The following is a 23,227-nucleotide window of genomic DNA, read 5'->3' as shown; positions in this document are numbered from 1 at the left end:
GATGAGATTCGAACCTTGGGTGTTTTTTATCATCTCACTTTGACAATGCAACTTAGGGAAGGGGAGGAGAAGGAGGGGATACATAAAATAAATCAAACTTAAAAACTCTTGAACCACCCGACTTATCTCGATCAAATTTTCAACATATATGAAGTTTGGGCCTTGATGGTAGATCCTAGGGGAAGGGGTGGGGAGGATGAGTGGTTCTGAACGTACTACTAACTGTTGCGAAGCATTCCACTCTAAACTGAACACTCAATTTTACTCTCCCCATCCAAACATTTTCCATCTGATAGAAACATTGAAGGGTATTCAGACTGAAACTTATGTTAAAACATTAAGCGAGAAGAAGACCACTCCCAAAAAATGCGGGACAAACAGAACTATATAGAAGAACAAATGATTAAACTAACAGTCTACCATTATACATTATGAATATCTTCGGAAAATCTTCTACAAGTTTCTCCCATGTACATAATACCATTACTTATAGTTGCAATTAGCATGTAAATTATGAGAGAACATATAAAAAAATAATAAAAATGTGTAATTCATGTGAACTACTGTTTGTTAATAGGTGGTCCGCGGCATCTTTGCTAGTAATTGTGTTTGCTGACTGTGTTTATTGAATGACTGAAATGAAATTAAATGAAATCTTTAAGTTTTACGTACCACGTTTATGCCGGTTAGGCTAAAGAAGACGGTGTTGATGAGAGATGAGTGAAATGGTGGAATGAAGAAAGTGGGAGGAAACGGGAGAACCCCGAGAAAACCCGCGAGCACGGTGTTTGTCTACCACAAAGTCCACACGGCACAAGATGGGATCGAACCAGGGACACAAGCACGGAGGTGAACGCTCTACCACTGAGCCACCGCGCCTAGTGAATGACTGAGTTTAGTGATTGAAAATATTTTAGTGGTGTGCTTAGTGATGCAAATGAAGTTGACATATTTACTCCAGCATCTTCCAAGTAGCGTAAATGGTGAGTCAAAAGTGGTTTTCTTCTTTTTCTGCAGTTTGTTCACTGTATAAAATTTCTCAAATTTATATTGCAACTTGTATCTGTCAAGTGAGTTATTCAGAAGTTGAAAGTTAGAATTATTTAGGATAGTTTGCTTAACTACAACTTCACAAGCAGCCAAGATGTGGTTGGCACATGTGAATCGGTACGGTATGCGAAATTGGAATCGCATAGTATGGGAATCAACTCGTATCCTAAAAGTAAATACGCACTCACCAGATGGGAATCAACTCGTACGCTATTGGTAAATACACTGCCAGCTAATGGGAATCAACTCCTCCGTTTCGGAATCAAGTCGGTATCAGCCGTGAAATGATAGAAAACATTTCAGGCCCGAACCTCATCTACGTTAAAACTTTTTTCCAGATTGATCGTTTGGTTCAAGAGTTATTAAGTTTTACTTATTTTTCAACTCCTTCCTCCCCCTCTCCTAAGTTCTATCGTCAAAGTGAATAGATAAATACTATCCCAGGCCCGAACCTCATCTATGTCGGAAACTAGATCGAGATCGGTTGGGTGGTTCGAGTTATTAAGTTTTATTTATTTTTATATAACTGGTCCCTCCCCTAAGTTTTACCGTAAAAGTGAATAGCTAAAAATACTTCCAGGCCAGAACCGCATCTACGTTAAAAATTTGATCGAGATCGGTAGGGCGGTTCAAGAGATTAAGAGTCACAAACATAGTCACTTTCAATTTTATAATATAGATAAGCGGATGAAACATATTTTCATCACGACGAATAGACGAATCGACAAACAGATGGCCTTTTTCGGTAAGTAGGAGCCGTGAAACGTGTAAATCCAATGAAGCTACGAATTCGATTTTTTTTTTCACGATCACCATATTTCCTACTATCACTCCTGAGTAAAAACTAAAAACATATAACCGGTTGACGAAATAAAGTGATGACGTTATATTTTAAGTTTAACACAAGGTGAGAGAGCCGAATCGTGCATATTCCTATAATAAATTATACAGTAGAAAATAAATAAAATTGTAAGATAAATATAAAAGACATTTATTTACATATTCCACTTGTATATGTACAAAATGTTGTTTTTGTTCTTACAAAAAATGGTGATTAGAACATGAATATTGGTACAAACGTTACAATGTAGTATAGCTGATTTTGACAATTAATAATGGACCCACTTTGATTAATTATTTCATTTCAAACAGCTCGACAAAATGTTATGAGCTTACTCAATCACATTGTCTTTCTTATAAATAGATGAACCTTATAAGTAACACTGTTTACTTAGATAACAGTAATGAACAAACTAGATTTACAGATTATTAATGAGGTAATTGATGGGACTTACAGAGCTTGGTGAGTAAATAAGCTTTGTTGAAAATTGTATATATTGAAAAGAAATGTAATTAAAACAGTTTCATTGCTTATTCTAATTTTCTATGGCGGATATGGATATAGTTTGAGAAAAGATACACTTACGAGTTTTCACATTACAGAAATAAAAAAAAAATTAAACATCCTTATTGTAGCTTTATACATCGTTATACATTTAAATTTGCATAATAACACATTTTCATATAAATTAAAACCTGTTTATCTTTTCTGATAACATTATTCGAATACTTTCTTGCATATATGCAGCAAATAATATATAGCTTGAAAAACAACATATTTTGTATATTTACAATTTAGAAGTGATATTAGTAGAAAAATAGATGTTTTAATTAATAGATGTTTCTATTTTCTGTTTAATTTGAGAATTAGTAAAAAAAATTATATTCAAATGATAGATGCAAACTACTGTACGTCATCATCGAACTTCGGAAGACAATTCTTTATATTACCTAAAAGAAAAATGTCGGATAGACACAAAACAAAGATAAAAAATTATTTCATAAAGCTTCTTAAATTGCAAAGAAAAATAATTTCTGAAGCCCACTGGCTTGAAACCATTTTGTTGAGTCAAGAGTTTCATAAAAGTTACGTACGAGTAAGTATAAGCTCAATCTACGTATTCGTGTTTCTGAATGGTATAGTACGTACCTACACAACGAATATTGTTAGAGTAACTTTGAGTAACAGCTAAAATTCCTCGAATCCTTATTCATACTTGTAACGTGCCTTTTCATAATCGAGTGGCAAAGGTGTTTCATGATCGTGTTTTTGGTGCTTTAGCTCTGTATTCTATTTCCGATAGAGACACTTACCTCGAAAACAAAACCGAGTTTGATTTGCACTTTAAACATTAGGTCTTCTGTGATATAGGCTCAATGCTGAGAAGGGCAACAACTTACTTTACTTCTATGATATTCCTTTCACTGCACCTTACAATTCTATAAATATTTAGAAATAGCTTACACAAGTTTTACAACCGTAGGTTCTATAGTTTTCGGGCTAAAGCGATTAAGAAACAGTTGTTTTTTCACTAGAGCAAAAATCCCAAATAGTTTTTTTGCTCTATATCGACAAGTGATATATGCATCACTGTTAAGATTAAGAGCGGTACTCTTAGGATAAGATAAACATCATAAATTTGATCTGTTACATAATAGTGTATTTTATACATACGAAATATATGTATAAATATAAACTATATGGTCTAGTAGAAGAAATACTATTAATTATTATGTCTTATTGACAACAAACAATATACATTTCAATGCTACAAAAATAAGTTTTTTCTCGATACTATCTCAATACACTCTCAAAGCATACCACCTTGTTTACGTGGATGGCATCCATTGATTGACATACAGTATGTCTCATGTATGGATAGTATCACAAGTTAAAGAATTTATCACCCTTTTGAGCTTTATCTTACTAACTATACCGTGTAAAGTTCTCTTGCTAGTGTCATAATGAGGATCTTGATGATCGTGTACTTCAGTATCACTTTCATCCTAATAAAGGGCGTGGTTGTTGTACACCAAGCATACATTTTTAGATTTACAAAAAAAAATCTCTCGTTTCTCTTGAGAACTTGGAACGTAAAACTCAAAGATTTTTTTCACATGACAATTTACAATCACCCACATAATTTTGTCCAATTCAATGAGCTCTATCAACAGGTATATACATTATATTTATACAATTATTTTTCACTCAAAAATTTAGAACCTTTCCACTTCTATTTGGTTTAAGAAGTTACCTCTCAAAATTCGGTTATGCTATATTTCCTCACACATTATATGCATGTATAATTGTGCTTGTCTAAATATAGTACTTTTTGTAATGGAAAAGATTGTGTTCACTTAAAAATGTTCATAATCATTTGTATTGTTCTTTAAAAAATTGTCTGTAAAGATAACTTTCCTTTTTTGTGTGTGTGTGTATATGTGTGTTTAAGAGAGAGAGGTCACATGTAAGTTCAAAAGATTAATAATGACTTAACTTTAAGTGCCAAAGAAAGAAAGGAAATTGTTTCTAATTAGTTTTTTGCATGTACTAACGAAAGGTCACTTGTGCAGCAAAAGGGGGTCAGAAATCATGTGGATTTTCTTCATTAAGATATCTCTCATAAGACAGAAAGAGCAAAGGATTTACTACAGGAGTATACGGTATAGCTATATATGTCAAACTTTATAATTTAAATAACTTTAAAAGAAATGACAAAATATTATTTTGGGTGACTATGTCTTGTCGCATCATCATCCAAGCTTTGCAACTGAAAACTGTACAGAAAGAACATATTTTTATTAAAACAAAACATAACTGAAAAATAGCATGTAAAAGTCTGAAATTAAGTTATTTCGGTATGTAGAGAACGTAAAATTTAAAATGATACATAAACTCTACTAAATTTTGGGGGAAAAACTTGATTTTGATTTTAAAATTTGTTTTGTTTTATTTCTTCAGAACGAAAACCTAAGCGAGTATTTATTTTATTTCGCAATACTTCTATTTATTTCTAGAATACACAATGATGGGTTGATTGTTTTTTTTTTTTTTTTTTTGTCTTTCTGTAAAGCCCGGGCCATCTGCTACTATACTATTAAAGTGGAATTCAAATTACTACCTGCTTTGTACGGGATTGACATCTAATGCTTGCATACAAAATTGTGAAACAGAGCCATTGTACTTTTCATTTTAAACATTGCAGATTTATATTATTTGTAAGCTATATATAATCAAGTAAAATCAATGTATTAAATTTTCCTAAAAATATATTATTATTATATACATTTTGTGATAATGAATAAATTGAAATCATCATCTTGAAATATTCAGTGCTAATTAATTTATCTCTCACACAACTCGTTAATAATTCTATATTGAACATTAGTTTCTAACTACTTTGATATCATTTATGAGCATTGATGATGAAAAGTAAGATGAAAGTAAAAGTAACGCAGGAAATACAACTAAACACTTTTCAAAAATATATCACGAAAATTTTCAAAATATAATGTATCAAAATAGTACATTATGTAGTTGAAACTTTTTTCATTGTTTTACAATTGTCATGAATTTTCAATATAGGTGAATGTACATACAAAAATGTGATAAAAACGATTCTTTCATGTAACCACTAATAATGAATGACCTTTAGGTACACATAATTTTTTTTGCTAATGATAAAGAATTTTTGGTAAGTATAAAAGTATCCACATATATACAAGATGATTTAATATATATGATAAATTTATTTCTACTCAATTCGCAATGTATGACTAAGTAATACATGATTTATAAGGAACAACATTTACACTAACTAAAATCACTACTAAAATGTTAATTGCTTTTGTAATATATTGGAGGAATTTGTACATTGTTAACCTTTCTCATAGTGTTTTCCTGTTAGCGCAAATTCACCATAAAGTGCTCCAGATATAATACCACTTGTTAAGAAGTATGTGTGTATTGTTTACAATAATACTAATTGATTTACAGCTTCAATTGAAGATAGAATAGCAACTAATGATAGAAATTGCTACAACCAATAAGATATACATCAGATAAACCATATTATGTAACCCTTTAGAAATATGAGTATTATTTACAAACTGACACTAGATGATATGAGCATAAACATGTCCTTTCTTCTTATAGTACGTCAATTTGATTAAGATTATTCCATGTACACAATTTGAGTTTTACTTTGAAGGGTTTAGAAAGAAACAAATTGAAAGTTATCTAAGTAGATGAAACAGAACTGTTTATGGCATACTATATTACTGTCCACTTTATAGTATCAAACATAATTATCGAATGAATCACATGAAAATATCTTTGAACAGTTATGGATTATTAAGACAAGAATGTTGTATATTCTAAGCAGACAATAGATAAAGCTGAAAGTTGAAGTATGTAAATTATTTGTCAACTCAGAAAAATTAAGAAAAGGGAAAATAATTTCTATTGCTTAACATCATGTTATCACATATATAAATGGGAACATAAAGATGGGAAGGAGAACGGGCTTGTCCCATTTCTTGCATTTTTTAATTATGTGCTGGAGTAAAAATATATACCTAACCGGAATATCTAAGGTATTGCCATATTCTTGCAAATTCTTGCATATTTAACAACTATTCCTGGGAAATGGAAATTATTAAGTTACGATATTTTGGAATGCCAAAGTGTGTAAACATTTTCATCTTACTAACTTGTTATATAAACACTAAACTTTGATAAGTTTTATCTCTTTGCTTTCAAATTAGCTTTTAAGATGTTATGAGTGAAATATTGAAATGTATGAAAAATGAGTTCTTACTTAGAACAATACAAGAATGATACAAGAGTTCTTACTTAGTATCATACTGACTTTGTCTATTCATACTTTTCAGTAGATCTGATTTGATTTTATTTATTTATTTTTTGACAATTTCTTCTTTGTCATATCTTTACATGCGAAATATCTAAAATTGAATTGACAACATACTTAAGCGTAGAAAATGTGGACAAACCAAGAAATTTCGGAAAATGTAAGTGGACGTAAGTTTTTTTTCTCTCAAAATGTGGACATGCCCTCATAAAGGCGGATATATGGTAACCCTATATGTATCTGCTCTGGAAAATTTCCCATTCTTCAGACCAATGAATATAATAAAAGTTGAAATCCTCATGCGTTTTTATATTATATAGGAAATTATTTTAAGTTCGATCAATTGTATGTTGAGTGTGTTGAAATAGACATATAGAAGATTCATAACTATTATGAATACCTTGCAGATGATTTTAGTTGATGATATTTAGAGATGAAATAATTTCATGAACAAGTTTAACATTTAATGATGTTACCATATTTACAATAATGATGTTTGTATTATGAATTTATAATGATGTTGAGCGGAAGATGTATATTTAACAGCATTTGTGTTTTGTTTTTGTTCTGCTTTGTATTTACAAACGTACGAAATTATCTCATTTTTATTTGTAACTGTATATATACAATACCTGTACTTAAATGTTTCGGGTATCACCCTTCGTTGTCTTCCTGAATTTCAGTTACATCTAATATGTATATACAGTATCTTTGCAAAGTCCCTAAAGGACAGAGAAAGCCTCAAAAACTTATTCAAAAATGTAGGCTATACTCCTAAGCTGCAGAAATGTCTTTCTTCAAACATAGTATATCCACAAAAAAGACCTTAATTGTATATGTAAAAAAACGCCACATCAATATGTATCATAAGATCTGTAATCTGTGTAATAGGGTTCATCATACTGATCATAGCGTTGCTGAGGAACTCTGACATAATATGGCTTGACAACACTTGCTGCAGCAACTTGATTCACTGGCTGAATTGTCTGTACATATTTAGGATATGGCGGAGGTGGAGGAGCAGGTTCATCGATATATTTTGGTAATATTCTTACAGGTTGTGCTACTTTGGCACGAAGAGATGGAATCAATCTATTTACGGGAGGATGTGGATGAAGGAACCGGGATTTCTTCAATTGCTGTAAACTAAGGAGGTTTGGATTTGACTTTCTGATGACTGCATGAAATCCATGTTTACCGTCCACTTCATAGTCCACAGTTCGCACTGTACCATCGGGTTCTAACACACTGTACTGTCCTTTCACATATTCTCCTAGGCGCTCTTCCCACCTATCGTTCACTACGCCGGAGTATGGATCATCCACAGAATATCTGTAGTCGTAACGGATTGGTGGCTGCCGAAATAAAAAAGCAATATTAGTAAAGATGTTTATAGATTCATAATAAAAGGAAGGTTTAAAAATACATGTAAGACTTACTAGGATATAAAATTTAAAATATATAACAACGATTCTGTGACTATAACAAATTACACCCTAACCGTATGTTAAATACAGAGATTAAGATAAGCATAGAGATAAGTACAAATACAATATTGTCCATAAATTCATTGAACTTGATCATCAGTTCCGTTTTATGTTATGGTTCTGATTGCCAAGAATAAGTATATGAATACCTTCCATCAAGTTCGTAATGCCAGGAATTGAAATGCTGAGATAGTTTCTTGTATGACAAGATTTTCCTTATTTTAGTTTGTTTTACTGTTAAAATAAAACAGCATTCAAACACTTTTAGTGCAGATGTTGAGGAGGAAATATGTCAAGTGTGTGTTTATAAAGTGTGCTTCCCGTGTCTAAAAGCGTTCATTCTCCTGTAATATAATTTTAGCTCAATGTGTATTAAAAACTTCCAAAATTAAAAATAAAAAAAGAAACAAACAGGATGAGGTTCCGTAAACGAACTTTTAAGAAAATGAAAGTGAAAATGTCCAAATACAATAACAAAATAAGGAACTGCATACAGGTGAAAAGCCAAAAAGCAGGATATATAAACCATAGAAATGGTAAACAAAGGGGTAAAATTGGGCAGTCCTTTGACAGTTGCTCCTTAGGCAGGATAACTTAGAGTTAACCATTAGAACCTCATTAGGATGGACCTCAGCCTGTACCGCTATAACCTTCTGTAAGTACTTATTAATTATGCCGAGAAACAACGCATAAGAAGTTTGTGCGTGGAGGTCTTCCTCCATGACAGGCATTTTTTGTTAAATCTGTAATTTCTATATTATTGTCATGACCTTCTTTATGTACTACATACTATTGTCATAACCTTTTCTTTATGTAAGTACCTTCATTAAATTATCAAAATGCATCGAAAATAGTATTATCCTACTACCGAGTATAACAATAAGCAATCTCCCACAATCACTTATTCCAATAGTAAACAAAAACCATAATTTTAAGTTACGAAACACTCCGAAAACACTAAGTAAGGCATATTTAAAACACTTCTTCTCGGCAAACAGTTGGAAAACAAAGTGATGACATGCATTTTACACATTTTGTACATACATCTGAGAAATACTTGGACAACACAGTATCTACAAGGAGTGAGTATGTGGCATCTGGAGGTAGGTGTTCAAAGAATGTTGGTAATGTGTACAGTGTCCTACTGTGTCTAAAACTAGTTTCTCTATTTTTGCAGTGTAGAATCTAACTTTTTGATACAAACAAAATAATTTATGTTTTATTAGAAATACTTTTACTTAGAATACAAGGAATACAATTGGACACCATCAACAAGAAAGTTTCGTTTGCATATTGTCTGCAGCAGAAAAGAAATTAGTATTTTAACATTTTTATTTAAAAAATGATCGTTCATTGTTTAATACATTCAAAATGTAATGAAGTTTCTATTACTGAAAAAAAAGCACATAAGAACCTTCCTTATAGCGCTTAAAATATGCCTGAACTGCTGACGTGTTCGATGGGTATACAGGCACAGAAATAATTTTAAGCAGTGTCAGGATACTTTACAAATGTTAAAGTTGTTTTCGTCCGTATACTTACTAGGCAAATCAGCAGGGGCGGACCAAACGCCGGGCAGCTTGGGGCGCCACAGTCAGGGGTAGGGTTACCACCTTTCGTCTGGAGAAACCCCTGACATATCGAGAATTGAAGTCAAGTTGAAAGATAGACATGCAAAACTAGTCATAATGCATCCGTTTTACACACCCAAATGCAAGGGTAGACTATCAATATTAAAACACGTTTTATTTGTTATTAGCGTAACAAGGTAAAAGAGAATAAGTGAGAAAGTGTACTTTTAAAGAGAGAAATTCTAAGAGTTGCATTACGAAAAGGAAGAAAAGTCAAAAAAATGCTTCTTTTTAAGAGAACAACTATTTCTTTCTTGAAAATAGTTTTTTCCTTATTCTCTTTTGGCATGCGACCTCAGATTTACTCTCTCTCTAAAAGTAACCTTTTTTACGTATTCTCTTTTACTTTGTGACTCCAATTTATCGAAGTTAAACATGTACATAGCATGAAATCCAGTTGCGGTAGCCATACGCATTGTATGAAACATTTCTAACATACCACGTAACTTCAAATATGATCTCAAAGCTCATATTAGCACTTAATAAAGTTAATTGTCATTTAAGTTTGCTTATACTTAAATGAATACTTTTTGTTACTTTTCGCAGCTTCAAGAAGCAAGGGTTTTGTCATTAAATAGTTTTAAACCTCCGAATAAAGTACAAAACAGTTCACTATTTTAAAAAAAAAAAAAAAACTAGCGTTATTTAAAATTTCTGAATAAGAAATTAACGGACAAGATGAAAATATTTTGTAGTGCTTCTTTAAATCACTGCCGCTTACGTACATATTATGATACAGATATGAAATGTAGATTTATAAATTTTCATATTCCCCGGACATTTAGCGTCCGGAGTAGATGTTGCTCCGGACTCCGGACCAATTGTTTAATTCCCGGAATGTCCGGGTCAAACCCGGACGGGTGGTAACCCTAGGAGGCGCCAAAATGAGCCTCAAAAAGTATATTTTATAATGTGTTTTCTACTGCCTTTTTCAGTTTATATTCTTGTAAAGTAGCGTCAATTACATTTTTTTTTCATTCCATCATGAAAGAAGAGAATTTCATAGTACTAGGGGTGCTGTATGGACAAATGGAGACATGGCATGTAGAAGAAAGAATGGAGGGGGAGTTGGTATTGTTTATAGCGGGCCATGTTCTTCGTGAACTTTTCCAGATAATGAATGTTACTGGGTTTTATATACATATGTTACTCTTTTAAAGTGGTAGTGGAGGGGAACAGTATATACAGCACTTACTTTTGATTTCTTAGAAACGACACCAGCGCGCCAAGCTGTCGGTCTTTGTTGAAAATTGTGTCTAGGAGATATTATTGTTTCGTTATGTACAGTTCTTGCCAAATCATTCTTTTCAACAGTGTTTGTGAAATCGAATATACCACTCTGCAGCAACATAGGAGGTGGTTAGAAACAGCACTACGAAAAAAAAAAAAAAAAAAAAAAACATTCAGCGTCTACCTTTGAATCCTTTCACATGCCGCGTAAAACACGTTTAACATACGTGAAATGTATTTATTGGTATTTCACATTATTACAACAAATTGTTACATAGGCGGTTATATGGTAGAAAGACTCCTAATGTTGTTGACGAAACAAAATAATATACAATATAGCTGTAATCATGTCACCATTAGTAGTGTTCAATAAATGCTATTCGATATTGCTTTTGTTTATACATATCGGTACATAAAAGTAAATAGTAATAATAATAACAATGTAATTGATACCATATGTATATTTTTAAGTACTAAATATACCTATGTCATGTATTTGTGAATTAACCTTTCTTTCTGAAAAATGGGTTTAAAATATTGTATTAAAATCACTGTAATAAAATGCCTAGGACTAGGGGAGAGCGCCAAAATATCACTTTACCCGGGTGAAAATTTTGCCTTGGTCCGCCCCTGCGAATCAGAAGTACAGGTACATTTTGAACACTCCTACGGCTGTTCCTATTGCTCACTCTTAGAATGCATTCTGCCCGTAGACATTCTTTGATCACTGATGGAAAACACTTTAGGTCAGGACATCTTTGTACATGTTAAACAATTGCCAAAAGATTCATGTTATGTCCGCTTCTTTTAAAAAATGTCCAAACACTGATTTTTTCAGCATACAGTCAAGAGTACCATTTAGAAGCTCCACATACAATACGGGGGAAAAAGTAATGTAATGTGAAAGCCCCAAGGTATTCCATTAAATTTCCTCCTTAGCTGTACAAAGACAAACTTTCTTGATGTCCAAGCAGATAGGAAATACTGAGACAAGATATATTTTAAAAGTATAAATATATTTAAGTACAGAAATATTTTTTAAAATCTAGGAAACTTTTATTGTAATCTAGTAGAATTTTAAGACAATATATATAAAACAATTTTTAATAGTTCTTCGATCACAGCAAATGCTGAACTCAGCACCAATTAGTGGCCTATACTTTGGTATTTCAGTACATAATATGTATTGAAAAAATGCTGAGCAGACAAATGTCCTGAAGTTAATAATAATAATAATAATAATAATAATAATAATAATAATAATAATAATAATAATAATAATAATAATAATAATAATAATAATAATAATAATGAACACTGCACTACTTTGTAACGATTGTAATAAGAAAAATTAACTTTAGAATCCAAAGATTTGACTGCTGGAAATTTAGAGCATGCTTGACAAAACATCACTATCCAGATAAACATTAAAAATATTAACAACTGTTATTAGTAACACAATGTTCCGTTATACTTTCTGTCGTGATATGTATGATGGACACCTACACACACATATATATATACATTCTAGAATACACACAGAATTAATGTATAAATAAAGAATCCTCTCTTAACAGTGCTCTCAATGGTTGAGTGAGAACACACAAAAAAAGATCTGTTCAAATGAAGACGTTTCATCATTGAGTTCATCTTGGCTCCTACGTACATCAAATCTCATTCTCATTGTCTTAAAGAAATAAATTGTTCTTGTATGCGTCCAAGCATGTTCCGTTTTTTTTTTTCCTTCTTCACTAACTCCACACGCACCCATAACATAGTAGGAATATTATGGTTGAAAGAATTCTTACTATTAATAGTGTATATAAAAAACGACAGGTATAGAGATTTCTCTCTGTGTTGTTACGTAAGAATTTTTGCTAATAAAAGAGAGAGATTATTGTATGAAAGATAATTACTTGTTCTGTTTTAGTAAGTTCTGTCCCATACATGTATATTTTTCCCCCTTAAGTTTCTCTTGGTCGTTTTTTTCTTTTTTCTTCTCGCATCATAACACAAACAAAATTGCGTCATATGTTTTCTTCCTATTCTCGAATATATTCTTTACTTCATTGCCTGACTCTTGTATACGCGTATTTTAACAGACTGACAGATGATGCGAGCTATACTTTTCTCTTTTTATTTTTATTTATTCTTTTCGCTGTGTTCAAGAGACTGTGACAATTTGACGATTAGACAGAATCATATTTCTCTTCTTTCTTTTTTTAAAAAAGAAACCTTAATGTAATTTATGTTACGATTACTGGAAATAAACGTATATCCTAGAAGTCCATTCAAATATTGGAACTCATTCTGCTTAAACTAACGATTACTATAATCTTTTCAGTCCTCCCCCTCCCTCTCTCTTATTCTTGATATTTGCATAAAAGTGGGTATAATTACATAATTTGCTATATTGCATTGAGATGTCATAATCATAATACTCTCTTCTCTTTAGATTAACAGGAGTAAATCTGACAGTCGTACCCTTGAACTATTTTCTATTTCTCAAAGTCTGTGTGTTCATTTCATAAATTATTATTTCCCTTCTTTCTACCTTCTTTTCTAATGTCAAATTGACAGCACGTCTTTCTTATTCATCATATGCTTTTCAAAATCTCAAATAACCTTTTATGGAATTGAACAGTATGCGTAAAGTTACCGTAAGAAAAAAAAAACGAAAAAGAAATTGCCTTTTAAAAAAAATCTAACAAGACTACTATTTGCAAGCAAGAACTCAAAAATTAAGAAAAATCACATCATAAAACAAAAAAAAAAAAAAAAAGGAGAAAAAGTAAATTGAAATTTCCAATACCTAAAATTAGATTAAAGTAGTTTTGGATAACGTTGGTAACTCAAGATTAGCTCAGACAGATTTTGGTTATTTAATAATTTACTTACGAAAACTGGTGGGTTAGTGCAGTTTAAAGTTAGGTTAATTTAGAAAAGCTACTGATATTTTAACTAAGGTTAAAGAGTTCGGCATAGTTTCCGTTATACAAAATTTGTTTAGGAAAGTTTCGATTTGATTTTCGATGAAGATAGAACCAATAATACCAACGACTTTGGTGTCCCAACTTCTACACACACTGTCGCTTTTTGCTTATCTTATGCATTTGGAAAGAATCCGTTCAATTGGAGAGAGATAGGCGATCCTATCTGAAATAAAGTTTATCTTATTGGTGAATAGGTAAAGTCGAGATTGTTACGGATCTTCCACCATACCAATTCACAAGATTCAGTTCATATATCAGAGTCATCCTTACTGAGATGATGCAGGAGTTCCAACTTTACGAACGTACCAATTTGCTTTGCACAATAATATAAACGAAAATCGACTCACATTAATGCAATCACCACTGTCGACATTGTCTCATCTGTTGCCAATATGGCTATCTTGATACATTGCTGAGGAGCATCGCATCGAGAGCTCCATATGCGCATCGAGAACGTTAACAAAAGCTCCAGATGCATCGAAACGCATCGAGAACGTTAACATGAACGCAGCGTTCTCTCACAAACTCAAGGACCACCGAATTTATCCCATTAGCGCAAGTTATTAACATTAATTAGCTACTGTTTGTTAACTCTATCTCATCCGACGAAACACTTTTGTAGTAAATTCAGTGATGTTATTCTAATTTTTAACAACCGGTTATATATATATCGAGAGAGAGAACAGATGGATAGGTAGATAGATGTAACTCTCTTAGGAAATTAACTATACAAAGTAGGAAAGAAAGACAAGTGATTAATTGCCTTTGTATTTTCATAATACTAGTTTATTGTGGCTAAAAAAAGGTACCTGCTGCTCTAAATTAATTAGTCACATGTGATTAACTTAGTCAACTACTACGAGCTAATCAGAGATTCTGAGTACACTTTTGATAAAAAATGTGTTACTCAGACCCGTAGTATGGCGCTAATCATACGTCGAAACGACTCTGCATAAGGCCCATTTTGGCTTTCTAGAGCAGAATCCACGCTACCTTTTAGTTCAAGTAGCCCCGTCTCACGATAACGGATCAGGACGAAGAAATATTGTCAGGAAGCGAACTTGAAACCATGAACGTTCTCTTTTCTTTTTTTTAAAAAAAATATATGAAGAAATAAATTTAACACAGAACGAAAAAGTTAACAAAATTATTTCTTTTCATCTCGAAACCATTACCATATTTAGTGAAAGTATGCAAGGTAAAAGACGATTTTTTAATTATATCTCTAAACATTAGCAACGGCTATTATGTACATTTACTTCACGGAGACAATAAGAGAAAGGTTTGTGTATGTATATATACACATATACACACACATATATATACACATATATACACATATATACACACACGATTACTAAGGACATAAGGAGAGTCAACAGAAAAAAACAGTCTTTAAGAGTAATTGTAGGCGTGTACAAACTAATTACTTACAGTACATTACATATACATAAAAAAACACGCCCTAAAATTAGACAGAGAGCAATATGAAAAGTAAATCAAAGATGTAAACACCATCGAAGACTTAATTGAATTTTGTCATTTGGTTGTTGACTAATCACTGACTGAAAGGGTCAAGTAACGATACAAATACAAAATAGAAAAATTATTACGTAAAGTTAAACTATGCATTTTAAAGGACGTATTCACTTTTCGCTAACATTGCATTCTACAACACATATCTACACTTATAGCACTATAATAGAGATAGCTATTTGTCTTTCATTATAGCTTTTATTCACGAATTTTTAGTTTTAAAAAAGTTACCATAAGTGTAACAGTCAATCATAAGAAACCATATTTCTCTTCTCGTCTTAACACGATTTTCGAAAAATTTTCCTCGTCACGTCACGTTTCACAAATTCATGCCAATCTTTAATTAATTCCATCCAAAAAGTATCAGAATCTTTCCACGTCACGAGAGATTCATGAAAATTGTGATATAACAATACTTAAACCATATATAGGGGCTATTATTTTTATAGGAGTATAGTGTACAATGACGTGATAGTTTTGTAGACCTACTATAAATCATGTCACCCAAAAAAGAGTTTGAGATCTAACACTTAGGTGTACTAGTGTTACCCGCAACACTCATGACATTTGTAGTCTCGGTTCGATTTTCGAAAACCTTTTCTCATCAGCGTCTCGTTTCGCAAATTTATGCCATTTTTTTCTTAATTTCATCCAAGAGGGATCAAAATCTTTCCAGGTCATGAGAAACTCACGAAATTTTGTGATATAACAACACTTAAACCATATTTAGGGGCTATTATTGAAGTATATTTGTATAATGATTTGATAAGTTTTATTATTAATATTATAAATCGCATCACATTGAAAAAGTTTGTGATATAACACTTAGGTGAACTAAAGTTATCCATTACATCCATGAAACGTATCATCTCATTTTGAATTTTAAAAGATACTTCTCGTTTAGACTTTGGTCTCATTTTCTAGATGAGGCTTGTTAACATCCTTCAGCTGTCTTCCAATGGGAGGGTAGATTCCTTAAGGAGACTGTATGTAACGAGAATTTTATGTTTTGAAATATACTTTACGATAATCGGGTAGTGCGTGTAAAATGGCTGATCGCTGCTAAGGATATTTTATGCCAACTAATTAAATGTTAAACATTAGTTTTAAATCAAACGTATTAAAGATTAATTTAAAGTAAATAGAGATAATGTTTCAATTTGATTCGTACTGCTGCTCACCAGAAAAAGAAACGAGGCCCTCAGAAGGGCTAGCTGTAGAGTGGAGATTTGAACTAAATGTAATTATTGTTGCATATACTCGTATTATATAGTGGGTTACATCTTGCGGCCTCATTAATGGATGGGTCAAGTTTGACAACTTTCCATCAGTCTTCCGACATCATTCACTTCCCGTGGATTCCAAAGACATTAGCTACTTATGGAACTTTCTAGGGTTATGTTTTATTGACAATATAAATATTATATTAAAGGAAGGAATAACAATTTTTATTGAAACTTCCAAGAGAGTAAATTTGAAGGGGAAATGTATCAAAGATAACGAAGGAAAATATTTATATGACAAGAATTTTAGGAATGATTTTAAAAAATCATTCAAAAGATTGCGATCTTGACCAAGGATTTTAGGAATGATCAAAAAATGCATCAAAAGATTCTAATGTTGACCAATAATTATTTTTTGGATCCGGGACCACAAAATTTTTGAACGGCCTCTAAATCGAGTTCATCAGATATGAGGCGTACAAGAAAAATTTTGATTGAAATATATTGGATCTTTTGATACAAAAATAAAGTGAAACACACGCTGCCCTATCCTTTCTTTACCTAGCAGCTGCATTACTTGGAACAGGAAGCCTTAATTTTGTAAGAACAGAAAGTCTTAATTTTGTAACCTTGCATTTAGTTGATAACGGAAGTGATTAAATTACTTAACTCAGGCATTCGAATTTGGAGCGCAATAATTGTAATTTTTGGTATCAAACTATAAACCGGAATAATAAAGGTATTCCCATATTTCATCTTAAAATTCACTTGAATGCTTCACAGTGCTTCTTTACCAGTGCCACTTTAGGTTTTCACTGACAGAAACTTGAGATTTTGTTTTGACAATCAGTTCATTTTCTTGTGCTACTTCATAAAAATTGATCTAATGATTACGGGAAGAGAGTAGTAAGTAGCATTAGTAGTAGTAAATGCCCAAAGACGAAACTAATCGTTGTTAAACTACAGTATGCAAACACTTAGTGCGTAACTGTGAAGAAAGCAACTGTTATGAATCCAATACTCAGTAATTCTGTATCTTATTTACCTTTATCCAACTAATAACCAGAAACTGGGTTTTCTATAATTAACCATGCCCCACTCCTATATGTGATGACCCCATAATCTCATCACATATACAAAGACAACTGCTCAAATTTCTCTGTAATTCAAGTTTGCCTTAATTATGAAGAACTATATAAAACTTCGAATTTGTCATGAAGCAATCTATCTGTACATACTAATAGCTGCTCATTCCCAATCACAAAGTTTGTATATAACGCAAAAGCTCTTTCATGTGATAAAATTATAGTTACTACACACTTAAGAAAATTTATGGTCAGGTACTGCAACGTGTCTCCCTAGTTCCAAACGATAAACCGGTAACGTAGTTTCCATTGCAGAAAGCTCCGTTGGAGAACTACGAGGAGTAACTTGTTTCATTCCTCTTTCACAGCTTTCCAGAGTCCGCTCCCACGTATCACACGCCTCTTGCCTAACGATATTTCAAGTAGTCCAAGTCCATAAAAGTCCATTGAACTTACGTCTGAGACTTTACAAGTATCTGGAGGTAATACAGGTATGGCCTATATTCCAGTAGCCTATTTCATATCCTGGTAGAATGCGAGGGACTATCTTGAAGAGATCGATGAAGCTTTGTCTTAATGGAGGTGGACCATCTTAACCTCGTTTCCATACATTTCTAGTAGCTCTTGCTCGTATATCGGGCTTAGTAGGCCTATATCCTGTTACAATTTCGGGTTGATTTTGAACTTTTTCTCTCTGTGAATCTTCAATTTGCCTCCGTGGTACTAGACGGCAATCGTTATGAAGCATTTTGGGAAAGTTTCTTTGCATGTTCGTACCCATCTTATAAACTGTTTCGCGCCTTTGTCTCTGTACACGACAGAACTTGGTTTCCTCTAGTCAAAAAGGTACTCCCATTCTTTATCTAATGTAGTGGTGCACAGTCTCCTTTGATTTGCCAGAAGGCGCTCGTATAACTTTCGACAGTTACACTTGCGTTCTTATTGGTGGAATCGGTAAGGTGACGATCACTAGCCTTGAGTACCTTTTCAAAGTTCATTTGTTGACGCAAGATGTGGGAACAGTTTTAAAAGGCACATTTAGACGATTCACCACTTGTCTTTGAGTCGGGGGATTCTCTCACATGTCCAATCTGCTAAGTTCCGCATGTGGTAGAGTTTTGTATACACGGTCGTTTTCTCATATCATTTGTTGAATAATCGAACGCTAGAACCACGGAATCCTTATACCTGAGGATCACATTTTTGATCAAAGTCAAGCTAATGTCACAACTGTTGCTTTTATATTGCTTCCTGATCATTGGAACACTAACCTTTGCGTTCTAAGAACTACAATGTAATCCTCCGAAAGTGACTCAGTTTTGGCGGAATTTTCGATCCAGCAAGAAAACAAAAACATTTGGAGAAGTTATACAGCGTATACCTCCTGAAAGCGATTTAGTTTGGGCGAGATTCTTGGTCCAGCGGGAAAATACAAACACTCACCTCTCACACTAAAGTGACAGATGCCCCTGACTCCTGTGAGTTCGTTTTCCACGCGCGGGGAACAAATCGCGTTTGGACAAACAGTATTTAGGTATCTGACGTTCCTAGGCCCAAGAAAAGTTTGCGCCTTTCCCTTTATTTCTTCATATTCAGTACAGGTTTAAACAGTAGGCCATGTCAGCTTAAATACAGTCATCACCGACAGGACGAACAATACAATACCAAACGCAAGTTGGGAGCCAATAAGGAATAGTCTCAGCTCCTTCTATTGCCAAAAGCTCCATAATGAAAAACTTAGTCGCATTTCGTACCAACATTGTCCTATAGTTCTCCCTTAAATTTCTCTTTCGTGGACAACCTCGTTTTTTCGCATACCATACTCCAATCTCGATTTCTTAATATCTTGTCATGGACCGAAGCCCCTGTAACCCCTACTTAAATATAGGGGCCTGGGTCAAACACGTGGAACAGCCTTCTGTATCTAAATATTATTCAGCCACGAATACAATTTATTTCCCACTTTCTTCATTCCACTATTTCATTCGTTTCTCATCATCACCGTCTCCTTTAGCCTAACCGACATAATCGTGGGACGTAAAACTTAAAAATGTCCCAATTAGATGATCCAAAGAACTTCAAAAACTATTATGACTCTTCAAAGCAATAACATACTGTGCGACTTTACTTGATATTATCTCTTTCTTCGTCGTAGATATTCTTCAAAATTAAAAATAAATATAACTTATCATAACAATCAATCACATTCGATCATTAGAGAGGAACTCTCGCCTCACATCAGTAACAAAAAACTGATAAAAATTAACCGACGTTACGCATCTTGTTTATAATCATAGTTCACGAGAAGCTATTGAAGGACGGTGGGTTGGGTTTAAAAAGGTCATTTCATTGCTGACAGAAGGTGTTGGAAGTGAGAGCTTATCCAAATATGGAACCTTTTGCGGCGGCTAATTGGTAACAAATTGTTCTCTTGTATTACCTGATAGTGCATTTGTATTCTGTCCTTCAAAGATACGCCTACTTTGTGATCGTGATGGATAGAGGATTCCACTGCTCATTTATATCGCATCAAAAGTCACGAATATTATGCACGAACAATGAGATCGATTTGCATAGAGTGAATATATATATTGAGAATTTTCTGAGGTAGTAACATAGAAAGAGAATAGGATAGTCTATTTTTATGTGAGAGTAAGTCAACAAATTATTTACGTATATATTCAAAACTGTTTATTCCAGTAACGTAAAGATAACACTCTAATCGTCTTCTATTGGGTGTCCCACATAAAACCAGTGCGCATTGTAGATAGTACAGGGTGTTTCAAAATGAATAGCGCGGTTTCAAGGCATTGTAGTATTTATTATATTTAACGTAGAATACAATGAGAGAGCAACTCAAACAATTTTTGCTACATGTGCTCAATGAGAGCACCATTCGTCACACGGTACACACCGAGTCCATAGGCGAGTACTTCCCAAACCTTGATCGGTATGTTTGGAGTAATTGTTGCAACAACTGCTTCAATCCTCTTTCTTAAGTCGGGCAGGACAGCTGGTAGCAGAGCCACATACACATTATCCTTTATGAATTCGTAAATGTAAAAATCACATTGCGACAGATCTGGTAAACTTGAAGGCCATGCGGAACAAGCTCTTCATTAGGTCCCTTATGGTCAATTCAGTGGTCGGGTACAACGTTGTTTAACCAATCGCATACTTCGTTATGCTAGTGAGGAGGCGCGCTATCTTGCTGCCACGTAAAATTCCTCATTCATCTTCTTCCAATTGAAGAAAGAGCCATTGTTGTAGCGCATCAAGATAAGAAGCACTAATTACTGTTGCTTTTCCGAAAAAGTAAAACTCATAAACTTTGCTACTAGCGCTTTCTAACGGCAGACAGAGGAAACAATGCATGCGCATGCGTGCGTACGAAACTGTTTGAGTTGCACTTTCATTTGATAATATTTATAATTGTAAGTTAATTGTAATAAATACTTAAAAGCTTTAAAACCCTGATACAGGTATTCATTTTGAAATTTCCTGAATTATATGTGCTTAATGGAACGGGTAATATAGTGAGATATTGGCTTCATTGTCAACAAGTGGCGTGCACAAAGAGGAGTTACTAGGTTTTAACCCTCTTCCTACATGATATTATGAAAAAAATATGATTTACTAGGCGATATTACCATATAATTGAAAAAAAAACATGTATGTCTTGACGCGATATGAACTTAGATGCTTGAACTCTGTGTTATGTTTTGAAATCAAGTGTTGAAAGACGTGTTTGCGGGAAAATAACTTGGTTTCAACAAATCTCCAAAACCAGTACAATTCAACATTTGCATAAGAAATTGAAGACAACAGGGTCCGTTGTAAATGCAATGAAATATAAGCATTGGAAAATGAAGGCTCCGGAAGCAATCGACAGAATTTTCAGTGACATAACCAGAAGGAACAGAAGAACAATATGAAGGATTATCTCAATAAGTTTCTTGTTGTTGTTAGTCCTTATTAAAGTTTAGCGTCTCTTTTCAGTACCGAGGCTATGTAAGATGTGGATGTACAGCTAAAGATTGAATCTGAATCACCTTAATGGGTCTAACGCCCTCCCACCAATCAAACATTTGGTGTATCCCGATGATCAACATACCACTGAATGTTAGAATTGCTCCATTTTCGAGCATATATTGTGTGACTGTAGTGTATGAACTGAAAGGGAAAAAAATAAAAGAATGTGTATTCTTGAAAATTTTGTATCGTTCGGTTAAGGCGTACCTGATTTGTGTATACTAAATGCACCCATCCCTTGAAAAAGTTCGTTCCGTCAACTAATCCAGCCCTGATATTTTGTTTTACCCTTCTGTATATAGAAGCGAATAGGAACAGAGTAGGTCCACTATATTAAAGAAAGATATGCGGTCTACATATGTGTTAAAATACATGATAAAGTATTTTCTACTCACATTGAAGTTTCCTTTTAAAATCTGTACCGATACTATTATTTATATTTTTCACTCTTTAATATGAATAACTATATGCAGTAAATTCCTGTCCGTGCGTATCAAAACTACATATCAGAAGAATCCAAAATTTAATACAACAATATTTAAACAAAACAAAAATTAGGAAAACAAAAAATGGATCAAAGACTAAGATCTTAATCAATAATTAGTGTTTGGATCAGGGGCCACAAAATTTTTGAACGGCCCCAAAATCAAGTTTTCGTATTTTCTACGGAATAAGCACATCATACTGAATTAACTGATAGTTTGGATTTGAATACACTATATGTAATTCTATGGATATAAGACCTACATTTTTTAAAAATATATTGGATATTTCGTACCAATTGGATCAGGGGCCACAAAATTTTTGAACGAAACCTAAATTTAGTTTTCGTATTTTTTACGGAATAAGCACATCGTACTGAATTAAGTGATAGTTTGGGTTTGGATACACTATTTGTAGTTCTCCAGATATAAGGCGTACAAGAAAATTTTTTGATTGAAACATATTGGATCTTTTGATCCAAAAAGTATGAAATTGGAACAAGTGAGAACGTACGTTAAGAGTTATTGAGAATGCAATTTTATTTTCATATTTTTCCCTTGCGAAAACTTTGTTGGAAATGTAAATAATTAATTCCAGAATGTGCTTATCATCTAATAATTATAATAAAGGAAATTTTTCGTCATTACGAACCAATATCAATAGTAATGTATAACTTTCAATGAAAAACAGCATTTCTTTTAAATGCAGGTCGAAAAATTGCCTAATTTTTTAATAATGTAGGCTATCACCTTGACCTGTGAAGATT

General features: G+C 33.0%; 1 protein-coding gene across 1 annotated transcript in view; it reads right to left on the bottom strand.

The window, feature by feature from the left end:
• Nucleotides 1-4,323: 4,323 nt before the first annotated feature.
• The window catches only part of LOC145685433 (uncharacterized), a 130,777-nt gene continuing 111,873 nt past the window's right edge, over nucleotides 4,324-23,227 (bottom strand). Inside the window, exon 3 of the mRNA XM_081757826.1 lies at nucleotides 4,324-8,116. Within this exon, the coding sequence (XP_081613952.1) occupies nucleotides 7,616-8,116 (501 nt within the window). The 3' untranslated portion in view covers nucleotides 4,324-7,615. The remainder of the gene's footprint in view (nucleotides 8,117-23,227) is intronic.

The sequence above is a fragment of the Thermobia domestica genome, chromosome 5 (assembly GCF_964235325.1).
Source record: "Thermobia domestica chromosome 5, izTheDome1.hap1.1, whole genome shotgun sequence".
Taxonomy (NCBI): domain Eukaryota; kingdom Metazoa; phylum Arthropoda; class Insecta; order Zygentoma; family Lepismatidae; genus Thermobia; species Thermobia domestica.
Note: the sequence above shows the minus strand (reverse complement) of the source record. Positions and strands in the feature narration are given on the sequence as shown.